This window comes from Indicator indicator, chromosome 14, assembly GCF_027791375.1.
Source record: "Indicator indicator isolate 239-I01 chromosome 14, UM_Iind_1.1, whole genome shotgun sequence".
NCBI classification, from domain to species: domain Eukaryota; kingdom Metazoa; phylum Chordata; class Aves; order Piciformes; family Indicatoridae; genus Indicator; species Indicator indicator.
In genome coordinates, this window is record NC_072023.1 from 11,263,194 (window position 1) to 11,290,766 (window position 27,573).

General features: G+C 43.6%; 1 protein-coding gene across 3 annotated transcripts in view; it reads right to left on the bottom strand.

Annotated features, from left to right (window-relative positions):
• The window catches only part of ABTB3 (ankyrin repeat and BTB domain containing 3), a 174,736-nt gene that overhangs the window by 137,576 nt on the left and 9,587 nt on the right, over positions 1-27,573 (bottom strand). The window contains exons 3-4 of one of the 3 annotated variants that reach the window (XM_054386586.1): positions 17,714-17,730; positions 13,820-13,835 (exon numbers count right to left, since the gene is read on the bottom strand). The exons of 1 other annotated variant lie outside the window; for it this stretch is intronic. In XM_054386586.1, the coding sequence (XP_054242561.1) occupies positions 13,820-13,835; positions 17,714-17,730 (33 nt within the window). Of the gene's footprint in view, positions 1-6,679; positions 6,702-13,819; positions 13,836-17,713; positions 17,731-27,573 lie in introns of all 3 variants that reach the window. One more of the 3 variants, XM_054386587.1, reaches the window with a different exon arrangement.

Below are 27,573 nucleotides of genomic sequence, written 5' to 3' on the forward strand. Positions count from 1 at the left end.
TGCCCACCTTGGTCAACTGAATTTGGTGGAAGTCCCATGAAAACTGGCACTCTGGACCACAATCCCCCATATGCATTCCCATCATAAGGTTTACACAGCTTTATGTCTGAATTCAAGGGTACCAGTAAAACAAACCACTGTAGCTCAGCTGACACAAATCTCCTGTCTTGGGCAGCCCAGGAACATTTACATGCAAATGTAACTGGTTTCATTTCATGTTTTGGCTAAGCAGGCATAACTTGAGGTAGGACCTGTTCCGACTCCTACATCCAAGTGATCTCACTGACCTCAGTGGAAATCTCATGCAGGAAGTCACCAGCCTAATTCCGTCCCTGGGGAAATCCCACATATGGGTCTGGTTCCAGACAAGCTACTGCTACATTAATCCACCTCACCTTCAGGTTGCATGAAGAGCAGAAATCCACATTTCTGACACCTGGCAGCCACAGAAACAGATCCCACTGATGAGAGCCACCAAGCAAGCACACACCACCATCTCTTTTCTCTCAACAACAGCAAACACACTAATCATCACCCAGAGGTTGAAGAAGAAAGCTCAATCTCATTCATCATCTACAAGCTGTATGGGATCAAAGGGTCAAAATATGCTGGTCAAGCAATTTGAGCACACAGTGACAGTGGTGCCTGCAGGGGCAGCAGGCTGAAAGCCAAGCACCCCAAGCTAGGAGACAACTTGGGGACAGTGCCAGAACGTGGGGCAAATAGGGCTCCTGGCTGTGTTCAGCAAGGAGGGAACTTTTTGAAGGCTGGTCCACCATATGCTGAACACGGTGGCGACAGAAACCCAGGGCTGTCTAAGAGACAGGATAGAGGGAAGAAGGAAGGGTGAAGTGGGGCATGGGAAGGCTGCTTCTCCTGGCCCTCTCTGCAGTCATTTGGAACACAAACAAAGTCTGACAGGGCATGAGAAGAACAAGTACTGAACAACAGACACAAGGTAGCAAACTGCTGCAGCGTCTCACCAACCAACCCCACCGCTTTGAAGCTTGCACAGATGAAGACAACTGGTGCCAGCTGTAACACTTCTCCATCTGTTTCTGCATCTGGGTTGTTGTCTCTCTTTGAGTTATTTGTGACATGGCACCTCAGCAACCACTCGGGACCTCCCTACCACAGGACCCAGTGTCACGCCACTCCCCCATGTGTGGTACCAAGAGCTATGTGCTCCTTCATAGTCACATGCTGTGACACCAAAGCACATCGGCTCAAGTACTGTTGCACCAGATGCTGCCTTTTGCAAGGTCATCACCAAACACGGACTGGGCAATTTGCACCACCAACTAGTGCTGTTATTTTGCACACAGGTAAAATATGTTCACAAATTCCCAGACAAAACGACAATCAACACTTGGGAAAAGGAAAGTGAAGAAGCTGAAGGGCAAAGGGCAGGTGGGAATTGGACAGGGTGAGCAATGGGGAGGCGTTTAAGTGGTAGCAAAGTGAGCATATATGGAGGGCACAGCAAGGAAGCAAAGCAAGGCCACTACATCAGAAACTGCTATGCCAAGAGAAGACAGTAGCACAGGTGTGGCTCCTAATATTGAAATACAATGCACATCAAGTTACACTTGGATGGAAGAAGGGCAGGGTTTGAAATGACCACAAGTAAAGAGAAGTGCACAAATAGAGCTGAAGTGACTGAAGCACAACTCATTTAATATTTTCAAATACAACCATAGAGTTGAAGCACCTCTCATCTTGGGCACGTGGTGAGAGGCCACCCCAAGCCCACTCATGTGGTTCATGTGGTCACCTGAAGGCCCAGCACAATTACATCCTTCTGTTTGAGCTACTTACTACTCTAACATACCACTTCTTATTTTCTCCTAGCTCTGTAAGTAGCAGTATTGTAACAGGCCCACAACCATGCTGCTACTTTGACAGCTTTTGAGAACAAAGAGCAGAGGAGGACAATTGCTCATCTAACAAGCATGTCTCCAAAACACAGGTTTATGACACAGAAACCAGTTTCTGTCCTGACATGCATCTGTACTCTTACATGGAATATCACAGCATAGAAGTGGTGGTAATTTACCTCACAGCATTACACTTCTACAGAGAGGCTGGCCTCTTTCCATTTCTGAGGAGAAGAATCTGCTGCTTCAGTAGCCAAAGGCTAAGCCAGAAAAATGTCTTAAGTCCTAAATTAAATTGGACAGATAGGACATTAGGTACCCAGGGTAGACACCGAGAAAAACCCTCACGGTCACATATGAGAGCAGCAGTCAGGATCCAACCAAAAGCCTTTTATATAGAAAAAGAAAGCACAGGTGGCAAGGATGAACACTTGGCTCACAGTATGACCACTGTCTTAAAGGAAAGGGTCAAATTCACATATGTATTTTGGGTGACTACAGGCCTGTCAGTTTGACCTTGGTGCCCGGGAAGGTTATGGGGCAGATCATTTTTTGAGTACCTGGTGATCAGCCTGTTCAGGATGAGTTTATGAAAGGCAGATGCTCCTTGACCAACATGATCTCCTTCAATGACAAGATGACCTGCTTAGTGAATGAGGGGAAGGCTGTGGATGTTGTTTGTCTGGACTTTACTGAAGCTTTTAACATCAGTTCCCACAGTGTTCTCCTGGAGAAACTGGCTGCTCATGGCTTGGATAGGTAGACATTTCCCTGGATAAAAAATTGGCTGGATGGACAGGCCCAAAGAGTTGTGGTGAATGGAGGTAAACTCAGCTGGCAGCCGGTCAGAAGTGGTGCTCCCCAGGGCTCAGTACTGGGACAAGTTCTGTTTATTACCTTTGTTAGAGATCTGGATGAGAGGATTGAGCGCTCCCTCAGTAACTTCATAGACAACACTAAGCTAGGGGGGAGTGTTGATCTGCTTGAAGACAGGAAGGATCCACAGAGGGACCTGGACAGGCTGAACTGATGGACCAAGACGAGCAGCATGAGGTTCAACACAGACAAGCACTGGGTCCTGCACTTGGGTCACAATAACCCCATGCAATAACACAGGCTTGGGATAGAGTGGCTGGAAAGATGCCTGGCATAATAGGAACTAGGGGTATTAGTCAACAGCTGGCTAGCAGTGTGCTCAGGTGGCCAAGAAGGCCAAGAACATCCCGGCCTGTGTCATGAACAGCATGACTAGTAGGAGTAGGGAAGCGATCATGCCTCTGTACCTGGCACTGGTGAGGGCACACCTAGAATACTGGGTTCAGTTTTGAGCCCCTTACTGCGAGAAGGGCATTGAGGTGCTGGAGCGCATATGAAAAAGGGCAATAAAGCTGGTGAAGGGTCTGAAGAAAAAGTCTTATGAGGAGCATCTGAGGGAACTGGGATTGCTTAGTCTACAGAAGACAAGGCTGAGAGGAGACCTCATTCCTCTTCTGTAACTACCTGAAAGGAGGTTGTAGTGAGATGGATGTTGGTCTCTTCTTCCAAATAATAAGAAACATGAAAATTTCTTCAATGAAAGGGTTGTTGAGCATTGGAACAATGCGCTCAGGAAAGTGGTGGAGTAATCATCCCTGGAGGTGTTTAAAAGAGTTGTTGATGTGACAATTAGGGCCATGGTTTAGTGGTAAACTTATTATTGCTAGGTTAACAACTGGACACAATGATCTTAAAGGTCTTTTGCAAACTAAACAGTTTTATGATTCTATAATGTGCTCACCCTGAAAACACCTCACCCTGAGGTTTGTATTCAGGCAGATGTCCATTGATTTAATCTTCAGTGCACATTTCATCATCTGGCCAAAAGATGAAGAGATTGCAAGGTTTGATTTGAGAGCTTATCAATGACAGCATGGGTTGAGCCTACTTAATTTAGGAGAACAAGAACAAGTCCACCCCCACAGGACTAAAAGGCTGAAATCCCAAATTACATATAGGAAAACATGCTGCAACTGGCAAGAACAGGAAAAAAAGTGGAGAAAATTTATGGTTACTAGGGATGCTTCTATCTCACTACTGCCAAAAAGCTATGAAACCATAGAAAGGAAAAGCCAGCTGGACAGGTGAGGCAAAACCATGCTCAGAAAAGCAAGTGTGTCATACAAGCTACAGCAGAGTGACATCTCCTCAAGCTTCTACTTCATTTTCCAACAGGTATTTACCTCTGCTAAGCACCATACAACGATATTTGGGGTTCCAAAAAGAGTTAAGCGGGAGGATAGAGAAGCAGAGAGGTGGATTTCTTTATAATGGCTGAGAAAGAGGACAAGAGTAGCTAGATTGGCAGTGACAACATAAAATTCTGCACAAACATACACAAATAGCTCCTTTTTGTAAAAAAAAAAAAAAAAAAATATGTGTTTTGCTCATGGCCATGAAAAGCACCACACTCAGCATATTTATGGTCTGTGTGTTAGTTTTCTACATTAAGATGACTGCCAGTGCCTTCCAGGGCTCTGGAAACTTAAACTCTCACTGGAACCCAGATTCTGCTGATTTATGCTTGCATCATCTAACCTCTGTGAACCTACACTGGTATCAATGACTAAACTGCTCTGAAATAGGATTATATCACTTCTAGCACCAGCAACCTGTGTAAATATTTGACTGAAGCTTCCAAAGCAGTCCATCCAGAAAAACTAATCCTGCATTCAAATGGCTGGAACTGGAAATCATATGTAATTTTTTAAAATAATGCATAGACTTTACCATCACAATTTGCTGCATTTACACAAATATATGAGTTTCTACACACATTTCTATGCATGCAGGTGTATTTTACTGTATCTTGACATAAGAAGGTTAGGGATGTCTACCCTCACCTGCATTTTCAGAACGTTTGCAATGCCCCCCAGCATCTCATACAAAAGCCAACTTGCACCAAATAATACTCACCAAAAAAAAAAAAATTCATGTTTAAAAATGCAACAATAAAAATCAAACCACAATAGTCTCATCTTTTAGTGCATTTTTGTTTGCAATCAGATTTCAAGCATGTCAGTTGAATTCAATCCTTCATATTTTAATTTTTTTTTTTTATAAATGTATTATCTAGCTCCTGCACTAGATCTAGATCTAATGGTTGTCATTGGTTCTGCAAGAAGAAAGAGTTTGTCAATGGCCACAGCACACCACCGGGAGAAGAGACCTCTGGAGTTCACCTGATTCATTACCCAACTTCTGCCAAGCTGTGCCCTCTTTGTGTGCTCTTCAAATAAACCTGAGCACTTGCCTGCAGAGCTGTACAGTGACATACACTCTCCACTCCTCATACCTGGGTTCTTCTCTCTGGACTGTTAATTGACTTTTCCAATGGAGCACAGCTGTGCATGTCTGTGAAGCCATCACATTTCACATCAGGATGGAGAGAGCAGTTGGTTGTGCACCTTCTGCTCCTGCTATTTTGGTAACCTTGCTGGGACACTTATCTGTCTTACAGAGAGGGCTCTATATATGGGAGCATCTACCAACGTATTCAAGTTTTCCAGCCCATAAGAAGCAATCTGATCCCCATCCCACTGCATCAGCAGCCAGTAAATGTAACTCCTGTCACAACAGCTGACACACTAAAGCAGAAGTAACAGCACACCAAGCAACAGGATCCTCGGCAGGTGCCTTCCTCCGCCAGTTGTTGCACCAAGGGCAGGAATGTCTGCCCGGGCCACTGCCGGTGAGAAAATACTTCTCATCACCCTCAAGAATGAAGCATGCAGCACGGCTTTGGATGTCAAGCTAAAATAGTTCATTTCAGCATGGAGCATTAGGTGCTGTCCCTCTCCACATGCCAGCAACCCTACAGCATCTCGAAACATGAGGCCCAAAGCCAGCACCAAATTAAGTCAACATTAGTTCTTCCAATGACATACCCAGGAGCTGGCTCAGCCCACAAGTGACCACAAATGCTGCTTTGACAGGCTGAAGGAGCAGGTGGACATTTGGTGGTCAGTCACGACCATGCAGGACCAAGCACTGACTCAATACACATACGCATCCTTCCATATGGACGCAAAATGTTTCACCTACTTTTGACAACTGCAGCTAGGTTCCAGTTACTGATAACAAGCCAGTAAATGTAATATAGCATGTTAAGTAAAACTAAAACCATCTTCTCTTCACATTCCCTCTTGGCAATTATTTTGCTACAAAGTGGAAGGAGGCTCATTTTCGCTTCACGTGGGAATTATGAAGGCATGCAGATTAACACTTTTACTCTATTTTCTTGCAAAAGCTGCCATTTCCCATAAGCTGTATTAAACCCTAGGCTCCAACCTGGAGAAGATGGTGCTGCTCAGTGCTGGGAAAACAATAAGACTCTGCGTACAACTGTGCAGCAGCCCCTGCCCTGCTGGAGCTAAGTAAATTATAACCTTCACTTCTTTCAGAGGAAGAGCCCCAGCTGCAGAGAAATGATTCTTTCAAATGGCAATATAAAAATGATACAGTAAAGCTGCCTGACTTCATTCCCGGAGAGATTTTCTCTCAGGATGCATTCTGGTTCAAGCAGAGGGAGTTATCTGAGCACTGCATCAGAATACAGAGGATAGAGCTGTCACAGCAGCAGTTTCAACCTTGTGCAGAAAGCTCTCCTCAGTATATGTGGAAACACACACGATTATGAAGAAGGGTGGGAGTCACCCTAAACATCTTCCTATGTCACTGAAGGGCTCCCTGAATTAATATTCATTCATTACATTTCAGCTGTTGCCACTGCAGCAGGCTTCAAGGGCAGGATTCAAACTCAGGGCTTGGGAGAGAAGGAGGGAGGCACTCCATCATGGGAACGGAGGAGGGAGGCACTCCACCATGGGAAAGGAGGAGGGAGGCACTCCACCATGGGAAAGGAGGAGGGAGGCACTCCACCACAAGGAAGACAAAATGTAATTTCCAGGAGACACTGTTTGGGTCTTGAGGAACTTAAGGTGGCTGCTCCATCACTTCAATGTCCTGCCAAGTGTGGTCTTCCAAGCTTCTATGTTTCTATGGCTCAAGTGACCAAGTGTGCTCTGCATCTGAGTCAGACTTTGGAATCATAGAAAAGTCTTTATGTTCAGGCTGGAATGCCACATCATGAGCTTAGCTTGAAAATAAAAGCAAGTTTCTCAGAAAGAATAGACAAATATTCATTGCAATTGCAGCAGATGCATGGGAAGTAATGTAATGTGGAGACTGTGGCTGAAGGAGCACAGACCTCAGCACCAGGCTAGCCTCAAAGAGTTTCAACATGCTGGACAAAAGTTGCCTAGCAAGAAGCGCATCTTGCAGTGAAAAAAACCCACACGTGGTCTGAAAGAAGAAGTTCTGCTACTGTTGCTGAGTCTTTTTTTGTTTATTTGTTTTGTTCTGGGCTAGGGTGTTTTTTTTTTTGTGAGGGGGTTAAAAGAAACTATGCAAAAAGACATTCTTGGTAGCTGACTGCCAGAAAATAAAATAAAATCACATCTTAGGGTTTCTGTGCCCACATGTTTTTAGTCTTGGTGCAAGAAGATACTGTTCCCTATTTCTACAAACAGATAAAAAGACCACTCTCCCTCATACACAGGCCTGCCCTGACTCCTCTATAACCACCACAAATACTGTTCCCACTCATCTCCACTCCACTCATCTCATTACTCCACTGGAGAGTAATCACCCATCCTGCAAGCAGAGGCCATGCTTCACCAGGCAGTACAGCATAGAGGAGGTACTTTGGCCATCTTGAGGACACAAGGGCTGGGTATGCCTATTGCATAGGCTGCTCTGAGCACATCCCAGATGCAGTGTTCAATTTAGGGGCCACAAGGAAAGGGAATCAGCACTATCTGCCTCACCGCTGAAGGTGATGCTGTACCTAGAGGTACTATCAAAGAGGAATGAATGGTTCCTCTTGCCACTACACACCAGCAAACACCCCCTGATGTCACAGCCCACATGCTGGCCAGTGCTAATGAAGGGCAAGGCTGGTGACATGGGGGCTGATTACAGAAAATACAAGTCAAACAACTCATGACATCTCCCTCTCACTCATGCATACACATTCATCAAATGACTTTTTGAGTCAAGGATATCCTTCCAGCCAGTGACTTCACTCTTGGAAATACATGACAGTAATTGCAAAATAACAAGTTTTTTAAATGGTCACAATTATTTATTAACATCTTCACATACAACATTTTCATCGTGGAGGAATGAAGGAAAAAGATCCCCACACAGACAGCCTATATTTATGGGAGCCTCTTCGAGGCTTCTGGTTTCCAGTATAAGACATGAACCAGTACCCCAGAGACTGGACTGAAAACCAGAGTCAACCTACCTGGTCAGCATGTGTGAGAAGGTAGATGCTACCAGGTGTGTAGCCTACAAACTCTGTTCATCCATGCTTATCTTGAGCTACCATGCTGGAAATTATTAATTGGGCTTGGGCAAACACTTTTCCAAGAAGAACTCACTCATCACTTAACCTTCACCAGATGTAAGCTCCCAGAAACAAGGGATGTGACCTTTACAGAATGAAAGCACATAGGAACAACTTAAGGGGGCAGAGAGCACACATTAGCCAATGTATCTGAACTGTAATGTAGTTTGAAAAGAGAAGAGCATGTCTTTGCTGGTACCCTGGCCAAAAGCCTTAAAAGCCCTACCCTCTGTGCTTAGCACTTGTCTCCCAGTGCTATTGATGAGCAGATAGAGGACCTTCATGAGCACATGAGCATAACAGGGGGCGGGGGAAAGCAGCAAAGCTTTCCTTGTCAGGCCATTCATGCAATGCAGACAGTAAGAATTAACCCATGACAGCAATGCAAAGAGGTTAAGAGGGGTCTGTTAAGGCTAGATACATATTCAAGCACTAAAGCAAGGGATCAGTGGGGTGTCCCCTCAGCCAAGAAACAAAACATCTAACATCATTTCCTCTTCCAGTTTCCTAGAACCTTTGAAAAATGGAATAGAATGAAGAAAAATAGCATTACCAAAATGGTATCTGTTTTAAGCTGCTTGCATGATGGAAGAAAGTGCCATTAGTTTAAGTGTAACTTACAGACAGAACTAGTTCCCATTGGCATAACCAACATCGAGAAAGAAATCCAGGTTCTTTCTCATGCTGCCTCAAGTACAAACCAGCTTATTTTTCCCCAGTGCAAAGCAATGCTAAGCAGGTCCACTTAAGAATGCATTATTTGCTCTTGGACATATTCTCTTGTAGTCCTGGAAGGCAAGTAACATTTGCTTTCTGCAACACATCAAACTGAATACTCACATTTGATTAGCTAGTTATATGAGGTATCCTCAGGCTTTTTCTGCTCCTCAGCATTTGAATAATCTCTTTTTAATTTCTAGCTGATAGTATTTCCACACACCTATGCTAATTCCAACACAGCAAGCAGCTGTCCATTCTTTACTCTCCTGGTCTTCCTACACTTTCCATCTCACAGCTGCTGCCACTATGTGAAAAGCATGCCCAATTTTCCATCTTCACATAACTGGATATGATACACTTCATCCAGGCCACTTGTTAATGCATAGAAAACCTGAGAGACAGCATCAATATTCCTTCACAACATACTACCACATCTCAAGATTCTTCATAGCTTGAACATAGATCTGCTCAAACTATGCAACCAATCCATTAGTGCCATATGAAAACCAATGTTTTTAATCTTATTTTTCTGCAAAATGAAAAATATAATAATGCTAATCTTGAAATAAAATAATTTCTACTTTCATTTTTTAAGTATGTATTTTTTTTCAGATTGCGCTTTAAGCTCCTGCTGATGCCTGCAATTCCTTGAAGCATTCTCACACTATACCACATGAAAATAAACTGCATTTATCCCCTGCAGAGTCAATCTGCCCACCAACAATAAACATCCTCAGCCTGCCTCTTTTAATATGCCAAACTCTGACCTCAGATGTATATATACAAGGTTGTCACTGACTTTAATGAAGACAAGAAAGTATATTTAAGGGCAAATTTTGAAATAGTCTGGTTTTCCTCAGTATTTCATATAACCATGCTATCAGATTCCTCAGGGCCTTTTTACCCAGGCCCCTGTAATGAGCTTTTGTGAGTTACACTTCCCAGTAAACCCCTTTCTCCCTTGACTCCAAATTTCAGAAGCCTTAATTTAACTCGGAATATAAACAGCAGCTCCAGAGACCATTTCTAATCCTGAGTATTCTTGTGATGCAGCTGTGTGGCACAATGCTCTTTCACAGCTTCTACTTCTTCATTTGCTGCAGCATGCTGAAAACAACCCCAGCTGGGCATTCCACTGCCCCATGGTCCAGCTCAGACGGAAGCTTTAGGGCACACACCAAAACCTAAGTAAAGCAGGGATTTAGGGCACCAGCACATGATAGTGCTCTTAGATGACTGAAAACCTCAGCTCAGGTGATGTGTCTGTCCTGTAAGCCCAGCTCATTGGATGGGGCTCACCTAGATAACTAATGCCATTCTACAAACATTTGCTAGCATAGTTCCTGGAAATAACTTCACAGGTGCTGGATTCTGAGAGAGAATAAAGCAAACAAACTAAAACACTCACTGTGAGTAGTGAAGCTGCTTTCCAAAAGAAGCTCTTCAGGAAATGGCACTGCTAGATTTATGTTCCTTCACAAACCAAATCCACATTAGGCCTCCCCAAGTCTAATTCTACCCCTGCTTCAAACGACCCTTTTAAAAAATGAAGCTCAGCACCAAGGATAATTAACACAATGTGAAGTCTCCTCTTGAAGGCATTAAGCCTGGGGCTGATGAAGGCAGAGATCACTCCTGTGGGAACTGCAGACATCTGCCAGCACCTGCAGTGGGCAAAACTACAGTTATGTGGGGGAACCTGCAGTGCATCCCCATCTCTCCTTGCTTCAGAGAGGCTTGGTCTGTGGCACAAACCCTTAAAGTTCACTAGCTCCCTGCCTTCTGCCTCTCATCCTGCTTGCTACACCCACCAAGGGGACCGGTCACAACTCAGGCCAATTCTCCCAGGTAGTAGCTTCAATCCTTGTCTTTTCTTCAAGTTCCAAATGGAGCAGAGTGTCCCAGAGCATTCATATATGTCCCACTCCTCATCTGACCTCCCCAAGACATTCCTCCTCATTCTGTAACACAGGAATAACAAAGCTTCACCAGCTCACAAAACGATGGCAAGGAGGCAAGATGGGTCCTCCTAGTAGCAGGGACCAGAGAAAGCCTCTGTACGTGTCTCAGGCATGGTTGGTCACACACAAGTTCAGCTCCTGGGCACAGGGGCAGCACTCACTTCAGGGAGGATTCCAGGATCTGCAGTGCCTGCTGCTGAGAAAGTATTTCTATTGTGCAGAGGGGTGGGATGGTGAGTAAGAGCCCTTCATCAACCAGCATGGCTTTACACTGCTTCCCTGTTTCCTGGCTGGAAACTAGAAACACATTGGGCTGCATTACATTTAGAGTTACGATAGTGAAACTGCAGAAAACAAGATGTTTTATTTTTTCCAGCTCCCTGCTGTAGTTTCTATTACACACAGAAAAAAAAAAAATTAGATAGCACAAACATTTTTAAGTCAAATGCTCCTGCTTGTGCCCTCACCAGGAAAACTTCCCAGGTAGATTTTGCTATTCTCTGTGATTGATAATGAATGAAAAAACACCACACTACCCCCCTTTCAAATGTTTGGCCAGATGGATACCTGAAAATAAAAAGCAAACAGCATTCAGAACTCCACCACCTTTTCCTAAATGCTTGCAACCCCTGCATCCAGTTTTGCTGTGCTCTTTTAGAAGAAGGTTATTTGAAAGACTTACATCCAAGGAGTGGTTGCAAAGTGTATAGGTTACCTACGATGCTGCTTGCACAGGTTAAAAATAGCAACTGATAACATGATACAACACTTCTGCCCAGCTCACAAAAACAAGAAGTGACAAGCAAGGTGAAAAAAAAAGATTAAGAAAACGCAGCTGTATCTCATATTTTATTTTCTTACGAAGACCAAATCCAAACCTTACATTCAAACCCTAGGAACCATCCAAACACCCAACCTGCCATCACAGCCTTAGGGCATCGCCCACTTGAACCTGACGTGGTCATTGTCTCAAACTTGCATAAAGGAGCCTCCACAAAAGCCATGAGGCTCAAAGTGCTACTAATCTGCTGCCCTGTTAAGGCACAGACACGGCTGGTAACTGGTAGGTGTCAAATGAGTTGAGTCCCTTGTTCATGCCTCTAAGAGCAAGCAGGCTGCTGCCACACTGCTTCCACGTGGTGCTGAGAGCAGGCATACAAGGGACCACCATGTGAGCTGCTATGGGGTGAGAACTGTGCCCACTGAAGCACAGTTTCCACTCATAGACTGGGACAAATGACAAATGCTCCTCCCACAGTGGGTGAAACAGACAAGACAACATTTAAAAAGTCACAAACTAGGTAACAATTCACTGCTCAACTACTCACACTTTTTTTTTTTTCAGCAGGCTGAAGCCTCTGACCACAGCCTCACTAACTGCATTTCAACTCTAAGAGCAGCCACATGTGGAAAAGGTGCTGGAGCTCCCTGCACCGAAACCAGGTGGATGTTCCTAGGTGCAGCTATGACACAAACTTGCTTGTTTTCATTGTGAAAAAATAGAAAATAAAATTTCCAGTGCCAAGCTGCTGCTCTTGCTTCAGGGTAGTGATGAATGCAAGCCATGCAAAGGACAAGCCTTAAAAATAATAGTTTAACACGCAAATAAATGAGCACACCAGGGACAATTCAAAACCAGACAAGAGGTGTCAGCCAGCTGGATTTCAATAAATATCTCACCTAGTATTTGGCAGCCTGCTGGACTGGACAGCAGATGTGCCATGATGGCTCTTGGTCCTCATATCTCATCCCATCCCCCAGTTATGACATCTTATGCTGGCCTCTGGCATGTCATGTAGCCTGCTTTCCTGAGCTTTTCCATCTATAAAATGGGAATAATCACATTTAATTTCCTTGCAGAGCTGTTATTAGGGTTAATTAGCTAATGTTTGTACACTGCTTTGAAAAAACGTAGGAGTACTCTCTCTCTCCTTCTCTTTCACTTTCTCTATATATAAATATATGATGTCCTATTATCATAACCATCTGTGCCAGTGGGGAATTTTAATTGCTGAGCTAGCTCTTGGGAAAGACCTGTGATTCTGTAATATATAGGTCAGAGGACTTTGTGAACTGTGAAGGTAATGATAACACATTTCAACTGGGAATGCAAAGAGACATGAGGTAATGCTCAATTTGGTGCTAGGAGGGAGGTTTTTACTAAAAACATAGAAGAAAAGACTTAAGACTTAGTGGCCCTTCAGTGTAGGGAAGTTTACAATCTAATCTCTCTTCAGGAAAACCAATTTATCTTCAACTACAAATTGAGAAAATAGTAACCTGTATTTCAAAATTCAAAGGATGGGATATTCTAAGATCTTGGAAGAAATACATATGAAAGCAATTCCACTGCTAGAGAAACAAGTGGGGCAAAATAAACAGCTCTTCTGGTTCTTGTCATGAAGCAAGCTCATTTCTTAAATGCAAGAAGAAAAAAAGTTATGAAGTCTGAATACTATGCTGGAGGTAAAATAAGACATAAAGCTAAGGGGACAAACAGTAGGGGTTTTGTTTTGCTTTTAACTTGAAAGATCAGTGGGAAACAAGTATATGTTTTTATAAACAAAAACAAGGAAAATATGTTGAATAAGGCAGGGGATCACATAACAAGAATCCAGACAGATGAAGCACTCAATAGTTATTTCCCTGTGTTCTGTACAAAGGACACAGGAGTCTTAAGCAGGAGATAAAATTCATGATCTAGATAAGCCTGTGGAGACAAAAAGATAAAATAAAGGTGAAATTATATCCATTTAATCAATGTGCCAAATTCTTTCTATAGCAAACATCTAATGAAGTCAATGGAGTTAAACAAGGGATAAATTTAGCCTACCATTTTACAACTTAATAAGAGCAAATGACTTGCACAGAGGGATCTAAACAAACCAAATATACACCAAGACCATAAAGCTGCTATTGAGCAGTTTGAAGCTCATATGGAACTAGCACAATACAAGCAGTCTGGAGATAAACAGGTATGGCATGGGGATGGGGTAAGACAGAGTTAGGAAATTGCAACCAACTGCATTATTAGAAGAAATAAAATACACAACATAAAACAGCATGACGAGTAAAAGGAAAGTTCAGTACGGAATGATTCTGCCCAGAGAAGCATGAATGTCTTCCAAACATGCAAGTGTCTTGTGGAGAATGACTCCTAGGTGAGTTAGGCAGTCTTTACTACTTATTCCTATGGCATTACAAACATACATGAAAGAGTATGATTTCAACTGGAACAGGCTCCCCAGAGAGGTTGTGGAGTCTCCTCCTCTGAAGACTTTCAAGGCCCATGGATGTGTTCCTGTGTGACCTGCACTAGGTCCTGCTCTGGCAAGGGGGCTGGAGTCTATGATTGCTGGAGGCCCCTTCCAACCCCTGCATCCTTTGCTCCTGTGATCCTGTAATTACCTTACAGAGGGAATGGGAAAAGTCCTACACCCCTCTACACTGATGCAAAACTGGATAACTTTCACAAGCTATCATGGATTTAGCTCATCAGAGCTGGAAAAAAATCACTGAGAATGGTCAGACCAAGCTGCTGGATGGAGGAGCCAGTTATGAAGACTGATTCAGATGAACCTGAAATCAAATTCACATCATTGACTCTCCCCTGGAGACGAGCATAACCACTGGGATTGTACATGGAGTCATCTACACAAATCACAGATCCACCTGTAAACTTAAATAACCCAGCTGTATCAGAAATGTGGGTAAACTAACCAACTGGCAGTTCAGAACATTTATCTATTTTCACAATGGTTTAATGCAAAATTTTGCCTGTTTACAACAGTGGCAGAAGAGGACGTTCCTATAGTACCCACAACCTTCATGCAGAACTGCTAGGTCTCCAAGCACTATTCTGTGAAGAACACCAATGCAAGACGTTTTTACAAAACAACAAAAAAAAATTACTTGAAGACCAGAAAGATCTAGAAAATTTCATGATCAAACCAAGACTTGTTGACAGCAAGAGAGATGATGTGCATCTGCTCCAGCCCTCATCTTCCAGCCTGGTAAGAAAATCCACTTTACTGCAATGAAGGCTAAGGAGGTCACCAGGTAATGGAGAACTACTAACACAGGAGGAGACCAAGTAAAAAACCATGTAACAAGCCACAGGTCAGACAGACATGCACACTTGGGAAGGATAAGCCTTCGTTCAGCCAAAAGGCACAATTTTGTGCCCAAGGTTGCAGGTTTGTGGTGGGGAGAAGAGATGCAACTGGGGAGATGCCACCAAGAGGATCGGCACATTTAGGAGGCACGTTTGAGGAAATTTATTTTATAGTTCAGGGAGAGAAGAGGAAGTGGAGACAATTTACACATAATTGAAAAATGGCAATATACAGAAGCAAGGGAGTGGGTAACATACAATAGATGAAAAGTCTTAAGTGCCTTGAAAGAAAGATTTCTACAGCCTATAGTAAAACTGTATTAGACCAAGCTGCCAGGATGCAGGGCTTCCTGACACTTACCCAAACAGCTCCTCTACTAACACCATACCTCAAAACTGCTTTTTATTTGACATTATCTGTTCTGCATGCAGAGGTACTTTGTAAATAAAAAACATCTCTAATAACACACCAGCAAGCAACAGCTCCCAGCAACGTTGTGAGTTGTCCACTTCAGGAACTCCCCATCACATTCAACTTACCCCTCTGCCTCCAAGCCAGCATCTAACACAGGAGGGGACTGGACTTCCACACCACTGTGCCTCTGGTTTTGAAGGGATGCAATGACTGGAAGCCAAAGGCCTCACATGTGCCAAAACTTCTGTGCAACCTGCTTGATAGATCTGCCAAGCTGTAGGAGACTTCAAAGCCAGGTCAGAGCTGCCACAGCAGTGTCAATCAAAAGGCCCACAACACAGTCCTCTCTGTTTCTTGAAGGAGCAGCCACAAGTGCCTGTTCTGCCCTTCATGTTTTTTAAAGAGAGCTTACCTTGTCAAGACAGGAACTTGAAAACAAGTTTATTCAGGTTCACTCATTCTTTATGGAGTTCATGGCCCTCGTGAAAATACCTTTCTCTCCGATTTCACTGCACAGAGATGACAGGCATTTCCAGACTGAAGGGCTGGACATCTACACTTACCCTGACTTCTTAGGAAGTCCTGAGCCTTGCAGAAAGGGTGTTTGCAACTGTTATATCAGCAACTCAGGGGATAAGCTTGGTGCTGAGTGGCTTAATCAGGGATTATCAAAAGATAGGTTGTTCTCCATGTCTTTTTCTAGCTGTCTTTCTCCATTCTCAGTGAAGTTCCTGGGACTACTTCTGCTTATCCAAGAGAAAACCTCAGGTATTCTTGCCAGAAAACTAGATGATGCAGGCTTACAGACAACAGGGTCAGGAGACCCTGACCACATGCTAAGAAAACTCTGCACAACAGTGCTGAAAGCCCAGTCCTTCAGTGGCAATGGCTGTCCTACCAGCAGCATCACCAGAAGAGCTGCAGCCTTGACTTCTTTCATCTTTGCAATTTTCCAGAGTTCTGGTCAACACTAGGGGCTCTTGCAGGCCATGGGGCTGGGAAAGCTGAACACTAAGAGGCAGGGAAAGTCTTTGGAAATACAGCTTTAATAACAGTATGAGATGTATCTTCCAATGACAGTACCTGGACTTATTCAAGATGGTCGTTGTGTACTTCCCTTTTAACCAGCTGCACGGTGCAATGATGTTTTGAAGCTACTTGGTGCAGGATACATATGCAGCAACCATTTATGAAAGAAAGAAGTAAAAAAAAGGAGACAAAAAACTCATCCTAGACCATTTGCACCTCCTCTGCTGGTGCTGTAGTGGTGACTTGCTTTAGTCCATTAACCTTCTGGGCTAACTGGATGGTATGCACATCAAAAGTTTACACCTACACCATATAACCATGCTCAGTAGACTCGATTTACCAGAATAGGTTTTGTGGTTCCTCATTGTCCCTGCACAACACAAGTTTCAATCCAGCTGAAGGATGAGATAGGAGAGCCAGAGAGAAAACAGACGTGACTCAGCCTTTGGAAGCCAAACTACAAAAGCCAAACATTACAAAATGCTATGGATGCATTTCACGTCATTCCCAATCAGTAGAACCAAGAGCATCTAACAAAGAGCTCTCTTTCCATATATACTATCTCAAAAGGATATAAAATAATATGATCATAGGCCATGCTAAGCTGCTCCCATAATATGCAATCACTACTGTACTACTTGTATGGGGCAGATCAATCACCCAGCAGGACACCAGGGACATCAGAGCATTATGTTATAATTATATATTATAATTTTGGAGAACTTCATATATTTAAATAAATAAATAAATGTTGTGGCTAAATGCTCCTTTCCTCGTTGCTGTTTGCATACTGTTAGAGGGACAATTCGATTTCTAAAGCACTTTACTGGTCACATTCAAGAATTCACCACGCATACCCACACTTGCTTTCTACTTTGGAACCATCCTCTCTTGATAGGATTGTACTGCACAGCCTGGTATTCCCAACTTTCCTTTGCATCACGCTGTGATTCACAACAAACCTGGACACCTGGAATTCTCCACAGTTATGCCTGGACATACTTCACATTTTTTAAGCCAGGGAGGTTTGAAACATTGGGGGAATAGTGAGATGGAGGGAAATGGCTGCTTAGCTCTAATTCAAAGTAAACAACACCCTCTGGCAGATGCCTGCCCTAAGGACAATACATGAGGAACACCAGAGACTACTGGTAGTATGATGACTCCTAATTAGTAACAAATGGAAACAAGAATGCAGGGAATGAAGTTGCCTGTACCCATACTCGATAATTAGTAACACACTGCACACATGTGGTATTGTGTCACTGTGACTCCTGCAACCTCCCATTCCGTGAAAAGAGGAACAAGATCAGACCTTCCAGCCCAAGGTCTGGGGCTAGTTTTAGCAATTTAGTCGAAGGGTGCATCACAGTGACAGTCAAGGAACATCCAAGCTGGATACCACATCTCAGGTGAAAACATCAAATCAGCCCCACTACTTCCCACAGCATGTGGATTTTTAAATGAAACTTTACAGTCCAAGCCTAAAAGTAAAGCAGAAAGCTTGTGAAGAAGCTACACCCTGGGAGAGCATGGGAGCACTGCCTTGGACATCCCTAGGGAGGATCCATGTTGCAGTGTGCCTTGATGGAATAACAGCAGAAGAGACACTGCTATGGGTGTGCTGGGGAGAGACAGATACTGCTACCACTTTCAGGCAAATGTCCTGCAGCTCCTGTTAACATAAAGCAGTGGAGAGCCCTTTTATAGGTCATCTTCTTCACCCACTGTTAGCTTTGACACTGATTTTGCTTCCACTATTTACACATTGGGGGAAAAAAAAAAAAGAGGGGGGTGCTGGGAAGACAATTCACTCAGACCTGCCTGATTTTTAAGAACCCACCCTTCATATTTTTCTGCAGCATACGCATGTGTAAAAATAGGAAACTAGCCTTCAAAGCTAATGAAGCTCTCAGTGAGCAGACTTGCTGTAACCTTCCTGGCCACCACACAAACACTTTCTTCTAGACACTGCTGAAAGGAGTAGGAGGAGAGCCATGCAGTGGATACACCATAGTTTCTAACCACACTGCTTCAGGGATACTGCTTTAGACAGTGGTGGAACTTTTCCTCCCTGCCCTGTTCTCTGTTTCAGTCTCAAAAACAAACTAACCATGAGTTTACTAATGAGGATGAGGAAGGAGTGAACATGGCAGAGGACAGCATCTGGTAGCTTATCACCTGCTTTAACTGCAGCTGCAGAGACTTGTAGCTGGCACAACACCATCCTAACAAGAAGCATAGGACTATCAGGCTCAAGATACAGCTGGTACTTGAGGAGGAGTAAAACAGCAGGGAACCTTAATCCCATAGGAGGACTGGAAGGAGCCTCCAGACCTCACTCAACACATGAATTCAGTGAATGCTTTGTCACAGCAACATTATTCACTCCTTCCTGCTTCCCTTTGATTTTCTTACAGATCACAAACCACGAAAGACATCCACTATGATGAAAGAAGCAATTACAGGCATGTCACTGAACTACTGCAAGGACAGAATCACACAGCACACCCTCATCACATGATGATGACTGTAGTTACCAGAGGCCTGACCCTATTCCCATTGAAGCCATACCAAAACACAACGCAAAATGTGTTGGAGCCTCAGGTACCATCAACACCTTACAAATCATGGAGGTGGATGATGAGCCAGTTTTTCAAACGTGGGCAGCACAATGTCATTAGCCAAACCCATTGCACAAATAACTGCTTTTCTTCCAGGCCTATCAGCAGCTGGCCCAACTGAATATGTGATCTAAGACATTTGCTACTTGCATTTAAAGGGGGACCTGAGTTGAGTGGGTATAGAACCTGTTCACTGTGAGGTTTCTGAGCAATCAAAACTGAAATTACATTTAGTTGGTCAGATCTCTTAATTTCCACAATGCTCCTAGCTAGCTGCATTTTCTCTTCCACATGCATGTGCAATGCCAGTTGCTTGGCCTCACAGTTGACAGCAATCAAATACAAATACGGACATTTGAATCTCAGGCAAATTCAGATCCATGAACATACAGACCCTTGTACAGAGGTACACATGCTTTCCAACAAATTAATGATTCATTGCAGGGAGGAATCTGTCTGTTTTGCTTCAGGAACAGGTATTGATGCTGACACCCAGATAGCATCTTCTTGGGACAGGCAAAGTTATTTCCTCTTGCCTGTGTCTTATTTTTTCTGAAAATGTCTTGGCCTGAAATGTTATACTGATTCTAAGTGGTTTTAGAGGTTCAGTGCATGTGTGCCAGAACAGAAGGGGCAATGTCCCATGTCTCCACAGTATGGTAATTACTACTCCTGCCACTTTTCTTAACCCTTACCTTTCTCTTAAGTCACATCCAGAACAACAGACAATGCACAAATCTCTTCTCAGTTTCCATCAAGCTTAGACACACACTTCACACAAGTGAGAAAAATGTGTTTGGCTTTTTATTATTTTTTATTTAAAGGCCTACAGAACAACATAAATCCCTCCTTCCTTTGCTGAAGGAACCAAGAGGACTCGTTAAGCCTTCTGGTTCCTGCTGCAGGTGTTAAAAAAAGAGGTGCAGAGTTTCTGAATGTGATCAGCTGCTGTGCAACAGCCCAGCTGCAGTCTCAGAAAGAAAATTCAGAGTTCATGTACCTCCCAACAGAGCCTCCCCCGGGACTGCACCAGCCACCCAGCACTGCTGAGCTGAGTCGGGAGCCAGCGCTGGCACTGAAGGTCACCTCTAAGCAGAAAGCCTCCAGAGACTCTCCTCTTTGGCTCTGGGTCCTTGGAAACAGCTAGGCTTCAGAAGTGACTGTCTACACAATGCATGGGGCTGAAAGGAGCAGCCTGTCTCAGCAAGGAAGATCAAAAAGTCAAAGCAGTTAATCTTTTGCTTTCTACTAGGCTTCCAAAATACTTCCCTTGATGATATCAAAGCCAGGTATCCAGCTAACAGAGACAGAAAGCTAGACACTAAACCAGAGCATCTCTCTCCTTACAGACCCCTGAACATCTCCAGATAGACTTCATAACTAAGAAAAAAGGGTGCAAGAGGGACTCGAACTACCCAGCAGTATCCACCTGGCAGAGCCCAGGCCTGGAGTAAGGCAATGAGCCAGGCTGGGCATGCCAGGAGATGTGCCATTTCCATATGTGAAGGCAGTACCCACCCCTGCTTTACATCCCTTCTAGCTTCTCAAGGCTCAGGAAAAAGAGCTCCCACAGTCAGGCAGCCAATGCTACACCAAAATGATAGGCATCCCATTGACTATTGCCTTAAGGAGCTACAGCTGCACCTACCCTCTGGTGCTCTCCTCTGCAAACAGCAAGGTGATGGCAAACCTCAATGTCTCCAGACTAAAATATGTACACAAGACTGGCTTGTGCATGCTGAAGGGAGCTGGTGCTTCTCAACACTACATTTACACATGTAAAACGGAGGCAGATTGTCTAGTAGCTGACAGCTTATCCAGCACCTGGAGGCAGCAAGGCTATCTAGAACACCTCCCTGTCAGAGAATCACTCATGCTCACCAGGAGAAGGCATTGGGCAACCTGATGGCAACAGGAAGGCTGCATTGGGCAACTTGATAGCAATGGGATGTGGCTATTTGCTAGATCTGGAGAGCATCCCTTAAGGTGCCCTCCACAAATGGATGGCACACCAAAGACATGACACACTATGTGCTCATGTCCCCATCACTCGTTCCTTTTGAGGTATTTCAAGTGTATGTGTTGCAAGGGCAGCTTCCACCAAAAGCAGGGCTTCAAAACATAAAGGCTGGTATCACTGAAAACTGTCTAAGGAGGGAAGCTGAAAGTTCAAATACAAGAGATGTTTTTCTCTGACATGCACACTCCAGGAATAGAAACCACAGTACAACATGGTGATTAACAGAAGGATGTATGTATCTTTTCTAGGTCAACTCTCAATAACTTTAGAAGATACCAGGTCACAGACTCATTTAGTGGGTTGGGGGCTTTTATTAAAAGCAAACAAACCAAACAAACACCACCACAGCTATATTGACTTCAATGGAACTTTTCCATTCTTCAACCATTAGATCTGCCTGACAAGATAATATTTGACCCAAATGGAAATGAAGTCCCTTCCCCTCACAATAATGGCAAGCCTAAGGAAGGTCACTGTAGCATGTTCTCACCAGACATTAGGAAGCAGAAACTTAGGAAATATTTACAGCAAGACTTCAGGCCTTGTAACTGCTGCTGCTAGGTTTTAGGCTTGGACCTGCAATTCAAGAGTCCCTGGACTGTATAAGGGTAAAAAAAATCAGCCAGTATTTCCATGTTTCTCTATAATTTGAAACCATGGAGTCATATCTCAGGGTATAAATCACCCAGCTCTATAGATAAAATAAATTAGGATTTTGTACTCTTTGGAAGAAAACTGACACCAGATGCATGTAGCAAATGTAAGAAAAAATAAGCCTGGCCTGTGGCCCAAGCCCATTAGAAGCTTCCCCCTGTTCTCAGGGAGAAAGGTCCACCAAAATCACCAATCATTGGTTGGCTATGCCCCTGGGGCCTTATGGCTACAGATAGTCTACAACACACTAAACATCTGTTTGCATATATATAAAGTACCTTCAAGTAATGATGTAAATGTTTATTAACAGAAAGTGCTACCAGCAAAATTCCAGTAAATTCCCATGCAAGGGCAAGCTCCTCTTCTCAGGCAATGTGACTCTTCCCAGTTAGTCCCAGTCCCAAGTTCACATCACACATACCTATGACTGCTTCTCTATGTAACATAATGTGTCCCACTTTTTAAACACACACTGTCACTTCTGTGAACTGAAATATGACCTCTCCCCAGCACAGTCTTTTTAAAAAAACAAAGCTGCTACATACACATGAAAAAGGAAGGAACTCGCTACCAGAAAATACTTTGTTTTGTATAAACCAATTATCCCTCTGCAGCAAAAAGATCAGATAAATAGAGTTTTGGAAGTGTGCAGTTATGAAGTGATTGAATGTGCCATTTTGGCTCTTTTATATCAAACTAAAAAAATAAAACAGAAGAATTCTTTCATTTCACAACAGGAAAGACATCTTCTAACAAGGCAACTGTCACTTAAAGTACCTTCATAAATATCCTGTTCAGTTTCAAAGCACAGGACAAAGGTGCATTATGAAGCACTTTAAGAAATTTATAGCCACCTATTCTGGATCCCCTCCCTCTCAGTAATAGATGGCAAAGAAAGCAGGACACATCTTGCAGCCCACTGATACAAAACCATTGAGAGCTTTGCCTGCCAAAGACATCAGGATCCTTGGAGGTGCCTACAAATGACTGCTTGGAGCCCAAGCTACAGTTCCAGTAAGTCTCGATCCTCTGTATGTGACGTGAGCATGACTGCTAAATGAGTTTACAAGAAACATGGAAGAGTACGTGCAAACCATTTCTCAAAACCCTTGCAAAATGGGAAGTTGCATTTCTTACCTAGTTTCTACGAAAATGAGATTTACATGACTGCATGTGCCTGCCAGTCCCTCCACCACCTCCCAGTAGCTCCTCTTTCAGCTCATTCGTAGATTTCAACCAACTCTGGCAGAGGACTTCACTTCTAATAGCTGCATTTCTGCAAGTGTTATGGAAACAAAAGATATACCATTTTCCACCATGGAGGAGAAGGCTGGTGGCAAGACAAACCCTTAATGGGTATTAGAGAAGTGACACAGGAAGGTGGTGAATAACACAAGGATGAAAAAGCTTTCATCAAGCCAACTTAAGCACAAAGTCCTCCTCATCCCTCCACTCCCAAGTTTTAGCCACAATAACAAATAACAGTAATTGAGTAAAGCATGGAGCCTATTTATGGTCTTGGGTGTCCATCCTGCCTCATGGCTTGCTCAGCCTTCCCCATGGCTTCTTCCTCATGCTATGCTTGGGTACCACACAAGGGGCCACCATGAGCCAGCTGCCTTTAATCAGTAAGGCCAAACCCTCCACAGAGGGTACAGCATTCAGTCAAGCACTACCAGCCTCTCATACAAATTCAGTGCTGCTAGAAAGACCTCCAACAAGACCTTGATCCTGTTCCAGTCCCACGTGAGGGCACAGACTTTACGTTCGAAGCCTCTCCATAGCTCTTCTCCCACCAGTCAGTCCCCATGGTTACTGGAAAGGCACAAAACACAGGCCTGAGAAAGCCAGAGCACACATCACCAGATGACGAACAGAGAAACCCACTCCCACTATTTTCAATGATTTTTCCGTGGATCATCCCAAGAGAACGAGGTATGGCTATCAGCCGTCTGGCTGGGAGGAGGTTAAGCTCAAATGCCCTGCATTCACTTCACAACAGAAATTGTTTGCAGCACTTAATTCCATGAAAGCCACAATTAATTGTGCTATGGTATCAGTAAACATATTGGCTACACCATTACAGCTCATTATTTTCTCCTCCAAGACATTGCATTACTACATTATTGATGCAACAGCCCAGCGTAATGAAGTGGTGCTTTGCATCCCTCTTTCTCCTAAACACCGAGTCCACAGTGCTCTGGCAGTCCTGCCAGATCTACTGCAGGTTTATTTTCAGTAGGACAAAAAACTGCAGTTAACAACCTAAAAAAGGACTGTGCAAAGGCTGTGCAGAGTTAAACACCTGCCCTTAATCAAATGCAAATGCTTGGGTTTCTACTTGATACAACTCAAAATTACAGCGATTTCTAAATACTCTGCTTCAACAGTGAGCATTTTTACCTCATCTGGACGGACTATATCTAGAAAGGCATTTGAGAGACTAAGCCAGAATGCAGTAAATTAGCAAACTGCTTACATAAATACTGAACTTCTTTGAAGCTAAGGGGGGAGAAAAAGCAGTTACATCCAGAGGGTCACCACTCCTAATGCAGAAAGTACACATGAAATCCAGGGAAAGAAGATTTGCATGTGTCAAAAGTTGCAGAAGAAAACCTAGAAGTTTATCATGAAAAGAGCTCAGAACAGCAGATTATTCAGTCCTGTGGCTCTTAATCATTCACAGGACTGCTGAAAGGAATAAAGTTTATTCCTGTGAACAAAACTACAGCAAGAGCATCCAGTCAGTAGTAAATGGTTCTGCAGCACAGAGGAAGGTCAGGAACACCCACTGTGTCTAGTGCCATGGTTGGAAGGCTGTCCAAGCAAAGCTTGGGCTAAAACATGAAACAGTATTTCCTCTGCAATTATTAATATAAAACAGAGAGTGTATTAATATAATCTTTAGAAACAGTCTCTTTCATGTGCATAACCTTAGCAAACTGTTTCCCAGTCACTCCCTGAAGCATTCAGGTCCACGAATCCCCAGTACATTGTGAAAAGGAGGGCTCTTTAGAATAATATTAAGTTTACTCTGAGTTTCATTTCATCTTCTTGCACCCTGGCTCTCTGCAAAAATTAAGCAGCTGATCAGTTCCTCCTTTGCCACTCACTCTCTTGCACAGTGCAATCACAGCTTCCCCTGGGTGCCTTCTTTCTGGACCAAATAACACCACTCTGATTGACTACCACCGTACCAAAATATTCCCCTTGGGCCCCTCAACTTTCATTATCTTTTCTGCTGTTTGTTCTATTCTTTCTCTTTCTGGAAATGAGGCTACTAAAACTGAACTAATTACTCCAGGCTCAGAGGATGTTTTATGGTGGGTGCTGAATTGTTCTCATTTTTCCTTATGCCACAACCACCACTCATGTTTAAATAGTGACAACTGTTTCAGTGTATCAGTGCAACACCAGAGGCAGGGTGAACCTTCATTGGGAGCAAGATCAAAGTCCATTCCCCTAATGCTCTTCAAGTCACAGGAGAATTAAACTCAAAAGTCCTCATTTTCTTAACTGCTCTTCCCTTAAATGTTGCCTTTTCCCTCGAATTGGATCTCTTCCCAGATGCTCATCCGACTCAGACCCTACCAGGCTACAAAAAGTGTGAATCCCAACCCTGAAGACTACAGTATGCCCTCATCACCTTCCCACTCCAGCGGAGGATGTCTTGGCAGCACTGTCAGGAGCATGCATCATGGATTGCACAAGCTGCCTGTGGGCCTTGAAGCTCCTTTTGACAATACAGGTCTAGCTCTGCTCAGCAGCTAGCTTTGTAGCCAGTTCTGCAGTTTGGGTGTGTTTGCACTATTTGCATGAGAAACAGCTATTAAGCAGGCAGCAGAGTTTCAGGTAACCTCCCCGAGGGTCTCGAAGCATAGTCCTAGGTTGGACATTAGCATCATCCAATCTCAAGGTGGCAAAGGTGGGGGTAAGGGTAGCAGGGTCCCTTCCAAAGGAAAACCTTGCATGGCTGTGTCTCTTTCCTCTGAATGAAAAAGAAGTAACATGCAATAGCAGCTGACACCTGAGCATTCAGGGCCAGCCCAAAACCTTAGAAAACACTTTGTGACTCACCAGTTTGTGCCTCACACAGACATGGTCTGTCATTAGAGATGTCTGGCTAGAAGCTCACCAGCTCTGATAAGGCAGTGTTTTCCCACCCGCTTTATAACTGCTGAGTTTCTCCACAACCTCAAGCTCCGTCTCTGGCCCTTCTCTCCCCATGACATCCCTGGGTCAGTGGAGAGGAGGCAAAGCCGGTAGACATCAGCATCCTCATCTACTCTGGCAGTTTGATGGCTCTCATCACCACAGGTCTCCTTACAAAACCTGCCAATTATCCCATGCAAACACAGTTTCTGTGTGCTGAAGAGAGGTAAAGGCACATATCCTTCCTGAAAATCAATTAGACTATCTGCACGCTTCAGAGGGAATAAGCTTGGGCTAGGGTATTTTTACTCTTGTATTTAATCTTGGTTTAGAAGTGTTCAACCACCACAGTTTAACTGCTAATGTATGTCAGACAGTGTCATCAGCTTACCCACCTTGGCTCCCAGCTTTCAGCTTCAAGAACACTGCCATACAAGTTCAGCATCCTTTGGATAGATACACGAGATACAGTTAAATCTATAAAAGAGTTGAGATTACCCTGTGGCCCACCAAACACTCTTTAGGATGGAAGGCAAAGCATCACATGCATTCACACAAGCAGGAATTTTTCATCAAAAACAGACTGCATGTTGCTGGTGTCTGCCCCTGCATTCATTCACTCAGCTTGCAAAACTGCATTCACTATGCAAAACCATTTGATGCATAAGGCAATTTTTTTGTGCTCACAGTGGTAAAACAAAGAACCAGTTAATCAGTAAGCACAACAGCAAAGCAACAGCAGGTCCTAACCAACTGAGAGGTGACCTGTTTGGGTTGTTAGGTTTTTTCCCCCATGTTAAAGGAGCTAACATATTTTGAAACTCCTTCTTCCTTACTGAGAGCATGCCAGATAATTAAACTGAAGCCCTTATTTTAAAAATCTAATTTACTCTTGAAAACATACACTGCTGGACTACTTTTTCTTATGTGGGCCAGCAGAAAGAGGCTAGCCAGTCAGCATAAGGGCTTACAGGCTGTGCTGAGAAGTCTTTAAGCTGAACACTGTCAGTAAAACAAGGGGGGGGGGGAAGAAAAATCCAAATTCTTTCAAATTGGGAATACTTGCAGTGAGGTACTGATACTGGCCTTCAGTTTTGAAAGTTAGCAGAACTAAATCTGGGCCTACAACTTTGACTCAAAAGTTTCTTTGCTACCAAATGTGAGAGCTGGTCCTGGTGCTTGACAGACTGCCCTCATCACTGCAATCAGTGGCATTGTTGCCCAAGCAAGAACTACAGGATTGGGTTTAGCAATACCTTTGGAATGCCTTGCATCATACATCATTTCACAGAAAATGAACACCAGTAGCACCAGGATAATTCTTTTCAAGTATTGGGTTTTGTGACCCTTATTTTATAAACACCAAGAGAAGTAACAGCATCAGAGGTACCTGCATCTAGCCTCTAGCAAAACTATCTACCTGCCCAGACTCACACTGAATGATTCAGTGAAATTCATTTCTGAGACACCAGCAAGCAAAGAAAAATGCCCATGTCACAAAAAAAAAATCTTAGCATCCTCCACAAAAAACATCTCAGTGGGTACCCAAAATGACTCCA